Source organism: Tenrec ecaudatus, chromosome 1 (assembly GCF_050624435.1).
Source record: "Tenrec ecaudatus isolate mTenEca1 chromosome 1, mTenEca1.hap1, whole genome shotgun sequence".
NCBI classification, from domain to species: Eukaryota; Metazoa; Chordata; class Mammalia; order Afrosoricida; family Tenrecidae; genus Tenrec; species Tenrec ecaudatus.
In genome coordinates this window covers 156783479-156798389 of record NC_134530.1, presented here as the reverse complement: position 1 = coordinate 156798389, position 14911 = coordinate 156783479, and the positions used below count along the sequence as shown (strand labels likewise).

The following is a 14911-nucleotide window of genomic DNA, read 5'->3' as shown; positions in this document are numbered from 1 at the left end:
CCGGGCCGACCCACCTGTGAGGCCCCACCGCTGCAGGTCCTGCTCGGCCACCCGCGCCCGCGCCGCCTCGCTTCGGAACCTGGTCTGCAGAGCCCGCAGGAAGCCCGGCGAGCGGCCCCCGCGGGCTGCGGCGCCCGGGCGCTCCATGGGGCCGGCCGGAGCTCCGCCCCTTCGGGCCGCGCGCAGCGCGGGCGCGGGCGGGGAGCGCGGGGGCGGCGCGGCTGCCGCCAGAGGGCGCCCTGACGCCGCTCCGAGGGCAGCGCCGCGCGCGGGCGCCGGCACCCCTCAGGCGCCTTCTGCGGGGGCTAGGCCAGAGCGCGCGCCCGAGGCGACACGTGAGGGCCCGAAATGCTCGGCACGGCTGGCCTGCGTGCGCGTTAAACCCTGGCTGTGGTGGGCCCGGGCTCCACTGGGCTGGTTACGTAACATCACTCCCTAAGGCTTGGGCCCTGCACCCCAGCCACTCGCGCAAGATGGAGTCATGCCTCGGTTTATGTCCTGAAGTCGCCTAACCGGTAGCTGTTGGTAGGTGTGTTTTCTCAGTGGATTTTTTCACATGGATTTTGGGGAGCCGACGGAAGCGGTACATGAGATACCAGTCGCCATGACGAGAGAGCTGCTTTGGATAGATTTATGAAGTGAAATTATGCAACTAAAGTGATACGATAACAATAACTGCGCTTATGCACTGCTATTAATTGGTCCCACGACAAGCAACAACACCCTAAGGACAGTGTGTGGGTTCTCATTGAACCTTCACGACAACCTGATAAATACACCCCACAGCCATCCAGTGGATTCTGACGCATATCAACTCTGTTGGCCTTTCCGAAGCTGTACCCCTACCCCCCAAGACAGCCTCATCTTGCTCCTGTGAGTACCTAGTGGGTTTGAACCACCAACTCTAAGGGTAGCAGTATAACGTTAATGCACTCAAATCCCACTGCCACCCGATGGATTCTGACCAATGGCAACCCGTATAGGGGTTCTAAGACTGTGCTTTACAGGAACAAACAACCTGATCTTTCCCCCCCAGTGGTTGATGGGTTTGAAGCACTAGTCTGGCAGTTAGCCCAAAGCTTCCTTGTCAAGGCCACCAGGGCTCCTTAGCCTTGAAGTAGGTGGTGTATTGTGCTTGTATGAGAGAGAAAAGCAAACATCGGCCATGATAATTGGCAACGCTAGAACAAGAACCATATTCTCCTCTGGCTAATGGCGTCAGAACACGAGTCTCATTTAGGTTAACGTCTTGGTGCGTCCTTGTTTAGGTAACTCAGGTTCTAGTTGCTCTTCCCCCTCAACTTCCTCTCCCATTAAAATAAAAAGGAGAAATTAGTTGTGAGTTATCAACAGAATAGCTGCACATTGGTTGTTAATTAAAAAATCTAAACATTTTATGAAGTTAACTTTGTGTGTTGGGTTATTCACTAAATCGTTCTTGAACACCCAGGATGTGCCAAGCACTCTTTCCGGTGTCGTAATTATCAAGAGCTGCTAAAACTGAAATAGCTCAATTCAGTTCCCGACATTGAAACTGGAAGCTCAATCCGTGAATGACATGCCTTTATATTTTAAAAAGAGCCAGACAGTACATAAAAGTCAGGTAGTGATTTTAAGATGGAAGTGAAAAAATTATGCAGTTTTTACGCTGATTTTTGTACAAAACTTTCCTACATGGGTATGTTCTCAGAACCTTTGTATCTTTGTATACATTTTGTACCTTTGCTATATCTGGTCTATCTTTGAGGTATCTTTTGTTGGCTTTTCTGAGGAAGGAGGCTTCTGTCCTCTGGGGCTGCTCATATCTTGTAACTGGTATCTGCTTTTAACTCATTTCCTCTTCTACATGCTCTCCGAGTAGGCATACTCTAAAGTAGCACCTTTAACCATCTCATTATTTTTTTTGGAAAAAAATATTGATTAATTTTAACTTAAAGTCCATTCATTTTTACCATAATATTAGAGGGGTTATCAACAACTTCAGTAAACCATTGGTAAGTATCTTTCACCAGGCATCTGCCGTAAATCTAAGAAAGGTAGTTGAGCCCAAGTTATTGGTGAGGTGGCGCATATAAAAGGTTCATTCTGGGTGCTGTATGAAGAGTCTGTAGAGGGGACAGACAGACCGATTAGGAGACTACTACAGTGGTCTGACCAGGAATCCTAGCTGCGAGGCCAGCATGGTGGCCATGGAGTGGTGAGTCACTAGTTATATTGAAAAGTCAGAGGCTTAAGATTCCCTCGTCTAAGTATGAGAGAAGGAGGGAAAGGAAGAATGGCTTCAGAGACTTGGCCTGAGCAATCTATAGAATGGAATTCTCGTTGTGGGAATGAGAAAGTTTGAGGAACGTCAAGGATTCCTTTTGGACAGGGATCATGAGATGGTTACTAGCTGTCCCAGTAGAACTCCGGGGAAGTCACGTCTTTCAGTGTGCCCTACTGTGGCGGCAGGTGCGTGGCTGTGCTGCTGAAGGCTGTGTTCACAGTTTTTCCAATGCCAGCAGGGTCACTCAGCGCGAACAGGGTTCAGCAGAGTTTCCAGACTAAGACTGCAAAGAAGCAATAAGCTGTCTGCTGCAGAGGGACTAGCCACTGAAAACACTGTGGAAAGCATTGAAACTTTGTCAGTTGCTGAAAACTCAATGAATAGCAGCAGAACATTGTTGGAGATACCCCAGAAGATGATCCCCTAAGGTCAGAAGGCACCCAAAATACGACTGAGGAAGAGCTGTCTGTTCAAAGTAGGGTCAACCATAATGACATGGATGGAGTAAAGCCTTCTGGACTTTCATGTGCTAATGGGGCATGACTCAAAATGAGAAGAAACAGCTCCAAAAGTCTACTAATAATTGGAACTTGGAATTACGAATTCAGGAAAATTGAAAGTCATTAAAAATGCAATGAAACACATAAAGATCAATATTCTAGGTGTTAGCTGAAATGGACGGATATCTGCCATTTTGAATCAGAAAATCATATGGTTTACCATGCTGGGAATGACACAATCAAGAGGAATGGCCTTGCATTCCTCATCAAAAAGGACACCTATTGTACTCTATCTTGAAGTACAATACTGTCTGTCATAGCATTATTTCTATATATATTCAATCAAATCTAATCAATATTGCTATTCAAATTTAGGCACCAACCACCAAGGCTTGTGATGAGCATATTGAAGATTTCTACCAACATCTTCAGTCAGAAATTGATTAGACAGGCAGTCAAGATGCACTTATCATTATTGTTGATTGGAATGGAAATATTGGAAACAGGAAGGAACACTAGTTGGAAAATATGGTCCTGGTGATAGAAATGAAGCAAGGGTTCACATGATAGAATTTTGCAAGACCAAAGACATATTTATCAAAAATACCTTGCTTCAGCAACACAAAAGGCAACTGTACACAGAGACTTCTCCAGATGGAATATATAAGAATCAAATTAGCTACATCTGTGGGAAGAGACGATGGAGAAATTTAATGAAATTTAAAACCCAGCTAGGGGGCAACTGTGGAACAGATCATCAGTTACTCAGATGTAAGTCCAGTTTGGAGTTGAAGAAGACAAAACTAAGTCCACTAAAGCCAAAATATGACCTTGAGTATCTCTTACCTGAATTTGATAGTATCTCAAAAACAGATTTAAATCATTAAAAACTAATGACAGAAGACCTGATGAACTGTAGGCTATGACATACACAAGAACATCATACATGAAGAAAGTAAAAAAGATCATTCAAAGGAGAAAAGAAAAAAAACCAAAGTGATGCCAGAAGAGACGCTGAAAGATGCTTTTAATTGTTGAAGAGCTGAGGCAAATGGAAGAAACAATAAAGTCCAAAATTGAACAGAAAATATGAAAGAGCAGCTCAAGAAGACAAAGTAAAATATAATGAAATGTGCACAGACCTACAGCTGAAAAAACAAAGAACACTCAGCATATCTGAAACTGAAAGAACTCAAGACAAAATTCAAGCCTTGAGTTACAATATAGAATGATTACATAAGCAAAATGTTGAATGATGCAGCATGCATCAAAATTAAGATGAAACAAATGCAGAGGGTCATTGTAGCAAAAAGCAGTGGTCCACGGTCAACCATTTCAAGAGTAGCATATGAGCAAAAACCAGGAATCCTGAAGGAAGAAGCCCAAGATGGACTGAACACCTTAGTCAAAAGTAAAGCCCCAGAAATGGATGGAGTACCCGTTGAAATGCTGCAACAATCTGATGAAATACTGAAAGCACTCCCTATCTGCACCAAGAAATTTGGAAGAAGGCTACTTGGCCAACTTCCTGGAAGAGATCCATACTTGTACCCATTCCAAAGAAAGGTAGCTCAACAAAACACATACCCTACAGAACAAGATCGTTACTAGCATATGCAAGCCCAAGTTTGCTGAGGATAGCCCAACAATGGTTATAAGCAGTGCATTGACAGGGAACTGCTGGAGGTTCAGGCCAGATTCAGAAAAAGATACAAAAATCATATCATTGTGAATGAGGGGGAGTGCAGATTGAGTCCCAAAGGTCATCTGTAGGCAACTGGACATTCCCTTACAGAAGGATCTCGGGGAGGAGACAAGCCAGTCAGCGTCCAGTGTAGCAACAATGAAACAACTTTCCTCTAGTTCTTTAATGCTTCCTTTCCCCCGCACCCCCACTATCATGATCCCAGTCCTGCCTTATAAATTCAGTTAGACCAGAGGATATACACTGGTACAGATATGAACTAAAAACACAGGGAATCCAGGATGATCCCTTCAGGACCAGTGGTGAGAGTGGCGATACCTGGAGGGTGGAGGGAAGGTAGGGCAGAAAGGGGGAACCGATTACAAGGATCTACATATAACCTCTTCCCTGGGGGATGGACAACAGAAGAGTGAGTGAAGGAAGACATCAGGCAGTGTAAGATATGACAAAATAATTAATAAATTATCAAGGGTTCTTGAAGGGGTGCGGGAAGGGAGGGGGGAAATGGGCTGATAGCAAGAGCTGAAGTAGAAAGCAAATGTTTTGAGAATGATGAGGGCAACAAATGCGCAAATGTGCCGGGCAAAAATAGATGGATCAATGGATTGTGAGAAGAGTTGTAGGAGCACCAAATAAAATGGTTTAAATAAATAAATTTACAGTCAAAAGGAAAAAGAAAAGGGAAATTTATACCCGGCTGTCAAAAGATAGAGTGTCTGGGGGCTTAAAGGCTTGAAGGTAGACAAGTGGCCATCTAGCTCAGAAGCAACAAAGCCCACATGGAAGAAGCACACCAGCCTGTGCGATCACAAGGTGTTGAAGGGATCAGGTTTGAGGCATCATCAGAACAAAAAAAATCATATCGTGAATGAAGTGAAGAGGGCGGAGTGGAGACCCAAAGCCTGTCAGTAGGCAATTGGACATCCCCTTACACAAGGGTCTCGTGGAGGAGATGAGACAGTCAGGGTGCAATGTAGCAACAATGAAACACAACTTTACTCTAGTTCCTAAATCTTCCCACCCCCACCCCAACCCCCCACTATCATGATCCCAATTCTGCCTTACGGATCTGGCTAGACCAGAGGATATACACTGGTACAGATAGGAACTGGAAACACAGCGAATCCGGCACGGATGATCCCTTCAGGACCAGTGGTGTGAGTGGCAATACTGGGAAGGGTGGGTTGGAAAGGGGAAACCGATTATAAGGATCTACATATAACCTCCCTGGGGGATGGACAACAGAAAAGTGGGTGAAGGGAGATGTCAGACAGTGCAAGATATGAGAAAATAATAATTTATAAATTAGCAAGGGTTAATGAGGGAGGGGGGAGCATGGAGGGAGAGGAAAAATGAGCAGATTCCAGAGGCTTATGTGGAGAGCAAACGTTTTGAGAATGATGAGGGCAATGAATATACAAATGTTCTTTACACAATTGATGTATGTATGGATTGTGATGAGTTGTATGAGCCCCTAATAAAACGATTAAAATAAATCAAAGTTAGGAAGAACATTCCACAAAGATAAAAAAAGAAAAAAGAAGGGAAATCAACAGGGCTTGAAACGTTTATGTGAAAATTCAATATTTTATCATTCCATTTTTCCATGAACTTTTTAAAACGGTTTTGGTGGGTTGTTTTTGTTTTGTTTTTGCTTTGGATGTGATTGTACATGTTTGGTATTAAAGAGAACTGTCACACACCGTAATACCAAAGATAAGTGCATAACATTGAAATACTACCAAGGAAATCTTTGAGGACTTAGTTCCGAGGCTGTCCATTGGCAGCAGCTGTGCAGGAAAGATTACACACAGGTCTTTGTGGTTGTTGCCTGTCAGTTTGTTTTCCCCCTTTGATAGAGTGCTTCGGGACTGTCCTGCCTGTGATCAAAGGTTGTTGTTAGGATCCTTGCTTGCCTTTGAGTAAACTTGGACTCTTGGTGACCTTATGTCTAAGGGTAAAAAGAAACAGTGACATTCCTGTGACATCAAATGAATGCCTTGCAATCTCACTTTTTGTTTTCTACCCTGGAGCTTGACTTAAAATAGCAGGATCATGTAGCACTTGGCAGTGTGTTGTTCTGTCATACACGGGGCTCTGTCAGAATCCACTTGATGGCATCTGATAACAAAATACCCAGAAACATAATGTCTACAGAGTCTATGTATGAAGACAACGATGGAATTTAACCTTTTTAATATGTTTCCATTTAATAACCGTTAAGGACTTAAATATGTATTGAAAATCTTAAACCTTATGCCTGTCATTATAATCCTATTCGAAAATAGCTTGTCTTTGTTATGTTATTCAGGAAGGTTTATTATTATTGTGAGGTATACTCAAGTCTGTTCCCATTTATAGAGACCCCATGTACAACAGAAAAATCAGCCCTACCCTGTGCAATTCCCACAATTGTTCAGTTGTGCTCAGTTGTTCTTATGCTTGAACTCATTGATGCCGTCACTGTGTCAATCCATCCCATCAAAGGGCTTCCTCTTTTCCACTGCCCTGCTACCTTCTACAGGGACTGGTCACTCCTGACATGTCCAAAGAATGTGAGGTGGCGTTTCATGATCCTTACCTCTGAAGAATACTCTGACTGTCCTTCTTCCAAGATAGATCTTTTTGTTCTTTTGATAGTCCATGGTACTTTCAGTATTCTTCGCCAGCAACATAATTCAAATGTACCCCTTCTTCTTTGAAGTGTCTCATTCAGTATCCAACTTTCACATGAATATGAGACTGTGGAAAACACCATGCCTTGGGTCAAGCACACATTTGTCTTCAAAGTAGCACCCTTGCTTTTCAATGCTTTAAATAGATCTTGTGCAGCAGATGTACCCAATGTAATGGGTCATTTGATCTCTTGACTGCTGCTTCCTGAGCATTAATTGTGGATCCAAGCAAGACAAAATCCTTGACAATTTCAATCTTTTCCCCATTTACCATGATGTTACCTACTGATCAAGTTGTGAAGATTTTGATTTTGATATTTTACATTGAGTTGTAATCCATACCGAAGGCTACAATCCTTGATCTTCATCTTCCTGGGTTTCAAGTCCTCCTCACTTCCAGCAAGCAAGGTTGTATCATGTGCATATCACAGGTTGTTAATAAGCCTTCCTCCAATCTTGATGCCATATCCTTGTTCATATAAGCAAGTTTCTCTAATGATTTGCTCAGCATACAGATTGAAAAAGTATGGTAAGAGGATACCACTCTGACACACACCTTTCCTGGTTTTAAGCCATGTAGTATGCCCTTGTTCTATTTGCACAACTGCCTCTTCATCCAGGTACAAGATCTGCATGCGCACAATATAGTATTCTGGGATTCCCATTCTTCTCATGGTTATCCATAATTTTTTATGGTCCACACAGTTGAAGGCCTTAGAATATTCGATAAAGCACAAGTAAATACCTTTCTGGTATTCTCTGTGGTTAGCCAAGATCTTTGATATCAGCAGTGATATCCCTTGTTCCACTTCCTCTTCTGGCAATTCCCTGTCAATGCTGCAACCATTGTTGGATGTCCTTCAGCAAAATTTGACTAGCATTTGCCATCAATGGCATTGTTCTATAATATGAGTGTTCTACTCGGTCACCTTTCCTTGAAATAGGAACAAATATGGATCTCTTGCAGTTAGCTGACCAAGTAGCTGGTTATTTTTTAACATTTCCTGGCCTGGGAACAATGAATGTAGAGTAAATCTTGAGTCAATCTCCTTTGAGATCCAAAGAGATTAAGCAAATGAACAGAAAATAGATGGGGAAACATAGATGCCAATACACCGAGATCTCCCAGGAATCAAGGAGCAGATGCTGATGAGACCTTCGTCCAGAACCAACAGCGAGAAAAAAACCTCTCCACAGAACTGGCTCCTTGAATTTGGACTTCTAGCCCCTCCTAAACTGTGAGACAATACATTTTCATTTATAAAGCTATCCACTTGTTGAGCTTCTGCTATAGCAGCACTCGATAAACAAGGTGCAGCAGTTTGCTTCCATAAAGATTTACAGTCTTGGAAACAGTGTGTCAATTCTTCTCTATCCTATAGGGTCAAGATGAGTCAGAATCCACTTGACTAGCAATGGGTTATCTTTAAAGAAGTGGACTAGACATCTTTCTCCTGCAGAGCAATTGGTGGGTTTGAACTACCCATTACAGGGATAGCAGCTGAACACTTAGCCACTGTACCGGTAGGGCTCCGTCCCACAGTATCCACCCAGAGGCAAAGTAGCATTTATCACCAGCACTGAATTATACTCTTGAACACCCATCTTAGGTAACTTTACCAAAATATCAGCCCAAAAATGCAAGTCAAGCATATTGATCTTTTGCTTAGCACATTAAGGCACTGCAAGAAAATGACAAGGACATCTGCCTGGATTTCACTGATGAACATTGGTCTATGATGTGATCAAAGTTCTTTCTTTCTCTCTCTCTCTCTCTCTCTCTCTCTCTCTCAGCTATGACCCATGTCGTTACATGCCATCAAGTTGGTCACAAGTCATTGTGACCCTATGCACCATAGTCCTGCATGATCCTCGCGACTGTTCACGCGCTTGAGCCCGTTGCAGCCATTGTTGATCACCGTGAGGCTGTCCCTCTGTTTTGCTGCCCCTCCACTTTAGCAAGCACGATGTCCTTCTCCAGGGGCTAGCATTCCCTAACAACATGTCCAAAGTACGTGAGATGCAATTTTGGCATCCTTACCTCTAAAGAACACTCTGGCCATACTTCTTCCAAATCAGAACAGTGTGCGCTCTTGGCAGTCCTTGGTACTTTGAATGTTCTACACCAGCACCACAATTCAAAAGCATCCATTCTTCTTAGATAATTCTTATTCAGTGTTCAGCTTCCAGGTGCCCATGAGGCATTTTTAAATATTATGGCTTGCGTCAGGCAGACCTGTGTCCTCAAAATCATATCCTTGCTTTCCAACACTAGAAAGAGGTCATGTGCAACAGCTTGACTTAATGTAACTCATCTTTTGCTCTCCTGACTGCTACTTCCATGAGTATGGATTATGGGTCCAAGAAGACAAAGTCCTTGACAACGTCGATATTTTCCCTACAGATCATAATGTTCCTTATTGGTCCTGTTGTGAGGATTTGCATTTTCTTGACATTGAGCTGTAATTCACACTGAAAGCTGCAGTCCTTTGTCTTCATGAGCAAGTGCTTCACGTCTTCCTCCCTTTCAGCATGCAAGAGTGAATGCCCCCAATAAATTGATTAAAAAACAAATAAATAAAAATACGTTTCTAAGGGGGGAAAAAGATTGTGTCATCTGCATATTGCAGGTTAATAAGCCTTCCTCCAATCTTGATGCCACGTTCTTTTTAATATAAGCTAACTTCTCCGATGATTTGCTCAGCTTACAGATTGAATTAGTATGGTGAAAGGATATAATCCTGATGCACATCTTTCTTGATTTTCAACCATTCAGTATTTCCTAGTTCTGTTTGCACAACTACCAGCACAAACAAAATGATCTGCATAAGAACTATGAAGTGTTATGGAATTCCCATTCTTCTCATAGTTTGTTATGATCCACCCATGTTTTATTGATAACTGTAATCAGTAAAACACAAGCAAATATCTTTCTTGTGTTCTCTGCTTTGGGCCAGGATCCATCTGGCATCAGAAATGATACCCCTTGTTCCACATCCTCCTCTGAATCCATCCCCAACCTCTGCCAACTCCCTGTGAATATACTGCTGAAACCATTGTTGGATGACCTTCAGTCCTGGGCAAACTGCAATGGTTGGTCACCTTGAAAACCCTACTCAGAGATTGTCAAAATATAGAATCCGTTTAATAGCTTTGGAGAAATAGATTATCAGCAAGGAGAGCATTAAACTGTACTTCTTGAGAATTGCCATGCTATTGTCAGAAGGTCAAGCATCTACGATGCCTCCCATCTTTCTCCTCAAACTCCAGTGCCACTTCTTTTCTTTTTCTTTAACATGTGACTGGAAATTGTGGACATTGATTTTTTTTCCCTCCTATACAAATATATTCTGTGCACAAAATCATTGCAATTACTAAGTGTCACTTAACCTAGTGTTGACCTTAGGTGTAATTGTAGAGACAGAGACATAAATCTATAATATTTGAGTATAATCTAAAAAAGTTAGAATCAGAGAGTCTAAGTCCGGCCGTAGTGGTATAATGCACTTGGTTTCTAACTTAAAGGTCAGTGGTTCAAAACCACTAAGCTATTCCTTTGGGAAAAAATGTGACAATCTGTTTCTATAAAAATTTAAAGATTTGAAAACCTCTATGGAACAGTCCTACCCTGTCCCGTAAAGTTAATATGGGTTAAAATTTACTCAAAAGGCAGTAGTTATGATAGGTAAAGTCAAACACCAGCCAAATTAGTAATTTGTGAACACTAGGTCTGCTGCCATATTGGCTATGCACTGAGCTGTTGGACACAAGGTCATCAGTTTGAACTTTCTCCCTGGGAGAAAGATAAGGCTGTATACCCCCATCAAGACTTACAGTCCAGGAAACGCACAGGGTCCGTTCTACACTCACCTATTGGCTCCTTGTGAGTTGGAAGGGACTCAGTGGCAGTGAGTTATTAGAAATAACATTCAGCTCTCTTAATCTAACCCTTATGATCTTTGAGGCCACTCCCAGCTTTGTGTATCAGTGGCTGTTTTCAGTGTGCCTCTACCAATCCTTTTAAATGTTTCCCTTAGACTTCATCATCTGTTACTAGGGAGTTTAAGAATGTCCCGTGGGTGCCCAGACCTTCTACTTAGATGACTCATTATTTCCACACTACGCTTCATGATCCTAATTTTGAATATAAACTTATGTAATCTGTGTCTTCATGCCTATTACAATTCACTGGGTGACTGTGTGCCAACCAGACAGTGAAAAGGCCAGAGAACTAGGAGGGCAAGATTGAGAGTGGTATCAACATTTCAAGAGTCCACAATTAGGTCAAAGGATTGCTGGGTTAGCATTTGAATCCAAAGATCAGCCCGTCTGAGGATAAACAGGGCCAACACCAAAAGACAGAAAGACTGTAAGAACCAGAATATATTTCTGTGAGGGATAACAGGGCAAAGAATACTGAGATCGAGACAAGCTGGCTGCCTGGCGACTGTGTTGTTTAAATTAATGGTCTCTGTTTTAGCTCTCTAGTTTCTAATATCTGCAACTTCTCTAATTGATCTCTCTGGGTTATAATATCTATTGCAATGATCACTCAGAACTCACAGGCAAAATTAATGATTAAAGGGTTTAATTAATGATTAAGCAAGCTAACAAGTTGTAATGCCAGTGACAGATGCTCAGGGTAGTTTTTCACCAGGACATGCTACAGACTTTCAGGTCTGATAAGAAATGCCCAAAGTGGCACACCACTCTTCTGTAAGGCTCAACCAAGGGCATTCAGTGCGACGTCCATGGATCAGCAAACCCAGCTCCCTGAATTAAGTACCTAGACTCTCCTACACAAAAGCACTCATCTTAATTTGCTCCATGGGTTGGGAAGTCCGTCACTGTTTCATGTTCTGGCTTCTGGTTCTGCTGCTGTTCCTCTGATGGTAGAGCTGTCTTCTGAATCCAAGAGGCTCACTGTGCAGAGATCTGCAGTGCACAGGATGCACTCTATTCCTGTTCTTGCTGGTAATGAGAGATCTGTCCTCCTGCTTCTCACAGGGCTCATTTTATCCACAACAGGATGGCAATCCTGTTCACAAGTACAAGTGAATCCTATCAGTATCTTCCCCGACCTTCTTACCAAGATCCATGCAGAAAAAAGGTCATTGGGTGGGAATTAAAAACTCTGGCTAGACAAAAAACTCTTAGAAATCAATGTAACTAAATCTGAGAGATTTAAAAAAAAGCATTGGCTAGAACAATGACATTAAATATTTGACTACCCCCTGAGGGTAATCGCCGATCCAGAAGTAATTATCTTAAGTCTTAAATTTCAGGAGTGGTAAATACTATGCCATGAGAGACTAATGTGCAGATGGGAAATCTAGCTCCTAGTACCAGTAAATGTTGAGCATTCAGTTCCATTTCTGGACATTGATATAAAGGTAGAAGATAAATATTTTGTATCTGGAATATCAAAGTCAGACTAATAATAGTTGTTTCTATATATCTTTTCTCCCTTGAATAATACATATATGAACATGTATGAGCTATTTCTATTTGGTTTTGTTATTGCCCTTATGAGGTTGTCTATTTCTCTGTTTAATAAAACTATTTCACTTGAAAAATGTTTTCTACTAAAAGGTTGAATCATAAAAAATATAGTATTTCCCCCCAGTTCATGTTCTAAAGTAGCTTTTTTTCTATTTAGTTGTTCAAAATTTGTGTAATAAAATTATTATATCTGTACATTTGTTATCAATTTTCAACATAGAACAACACATAAGAATTAAATGTGTCAGCAGTTCAAAGCCCCCAGCCAGCTCTGTGGGAGAAAGTCAGGGCTTCCTACTTCCATAAAGAGTTACATGCTCAGATCTCACAGGAGTGTTTCCACCCTGTCCTGCCTATAGGCTCTCTAGGAGTCAGCATGGGCTCCATGGCAGGGATTTTGGTTGGATTGGGGTTTACAAGTGGCTAGCATAATTTTAGACACAGAGGTAGAGTCAGTTAACAATGCTTCACTAATACGCATATATAAACTCAAGGTCCAAAACAATTTTCTTTACCAAAAAAACTTGTAAAATCTCATTTGCTGTTCTGCGATGTGAACAAAACTTCCAAAAGAATCCTTTACACCTTTCTATATGTACTTCACAGAATTTGACTTTTCTCTCCCTCACTAATCCTTGTTGGCATGAAAACTGAGGCTTTTGGAGGTAGAAGGTTCCATTCTGAGAGACGTCTTGGGGGAGCTGCTATGTATGCTAGATAGAGCCCATCCGGAGAAATGAAGCATAGCAACTTCGCACGCAGCGAACTTCATAGGTAGAAATGTGTGCTCTTTTTGTAAAACGAGGTCTCCAGAGTACAAGACCACCCAGTAACTGGAGGAAGACTGGGTTTTCTAGTCCTGTTAAAAGTGACAGTCTAAGAGACCCCCAGAGGGTCGCTAAGATACAGCATCTCAATGGCAGTGAGTTTGGAGTTTGGTTTCAAGGTCTCCTGGGTAATGGATACTTAATGAAATACTTCAGAGATTAAAAAGGGGAGACCTGGTCACCTTTACTACCAAACTCAAATGCCATTTACCTCAAATTGGTAAAGATTTAGAAACCCCTTCTTAACAGAGCTGAACATGTCAATGCCATGAAAAAACCACATTAGATTTTACAAACTGGAAACTTAGGAAGCTTGAAGAAATATTGCACGATGATCCCTGAGGTTGCAGGGACGGCAATTGGCTAGACTTTATAAGAGCTAATGCATAATGACTCTCAGCAAACACAGTCGGTCAGGCTGCGAAGTTGACCCACAGGATGGGTGTGCAGCAGAGAAAGCAAAGCTCTAATGCTGACTGCAGGAGTTGTCCACTTGCCTCAAGCTGCTAGAAGCTGGGAAAGCGAGGCGCGGGGACGGCGGGAGGGCTGATCAGGGGCAACTTGCCAGGCATTGGGAGGCTGCCCATATGGTCTTGAGTATTCACATAATTTAAGAAGTAGTTCATTTGAGTAATTTACAACTGTATCACACATTGTTCTGTGATGAAATTGATAATAAACTTAAATATATCATACATTTTTATTACAGAACTTTTCAACAGCTAAATAGAAAAATTGCCACTTTAAAACGTGAAATGGGGAAAATACTATATTTCTTATGATTTAGGTTTTTTTTTGTTTGTTTTTTTATTAAAAAACCTTTTATTAGGGGCTCATACAACTCTTATCACAATCCATACATATACATACATCAATTGTATAAAACACTTCTGTACATTCTTTGCCCTAATCATTTTCTTTTTTTTAAATTTTTTTAAATTTTAACAATTTATTAGGGGCTCATACAATTCTTATCACAGTTCATACATATACATACATCAATTGTATAAAGCACATCTGTACAGTCCCTGCCCTAATCATATTTTTTCTCCTCTTTTCTTTTTTTACATTTTATTAGGGACCCATACAACTCTTATCACCATCCATACATATACATACATCAATTGTATAAAGCACATCCATACATTCCCTGCCCCAATCATTCTCAAAGCATTTGCTCTCCACTTAAGCCCCTTGCATCAGGTCCTCTTTTTTTTTTTCCCTCCCTCCCCTTTCCCCCCTCCCTCATGTGCCCTTGGTAATTGATACCTCGTTATTTTGTCATATCTTGCCCTATCCGGAGTCTCCCTTCCCCCCTTCTCTGCTGTCCCTCTCTCAGGGAAGAGGTCACATGTGGATCCTTGTAATCAGTTCCCCACTTCCAACCCACTCACCCTCCACTCTCCCAGCATCGCCCCTCACACCCTTGGTCCTGA

General features: G+C 41.9%; 2 protein-coding genes across 6 annotated transcripts in view; one reads left to right on the top strand and one right to left on the bottom strand.

Annotated features, from left to right (window-relative positions):
• The window catches only part of CHD1L (chromodomain helicase DNA binding protein 1 like), a 61266-nt gene extending 61099 nt beyond the window's left edge, over window positions 1-167 (bottom strand). The window contains exon 1 of the mRNA XM_075560436.1: window positions 15-167. Coding sequence (XP_075416551.1) covers window positions 15-147 — 133 coding nt within the window. The 5' untranslated portion in view covers window positions 148-167. The remainder of the gene's footprint in view (window positions 1-14) is intronic.
• A 146-nt stretch (window positions 168-313) lies between these two features.
• The window catches only part of FMO5 (flavin containing dimethylaniline monoxygenase 5), an 83312-nt gene continuing 68714 nt past the window's right edge, over window positions 314-14911 (top strand). For 2 of the 5 annotated variants that reach the window (XM_075560399.1, XM_075560390.1), the window contains exon 1: window positions 314-525. The gene's annotated coding sequence lies outside the window, so the exon portion shown is untranslated. The other 3 variants (XM_075560414.1, XM_075560380.1, XM_075560423.1) reach the window with 2 other exon arrangements.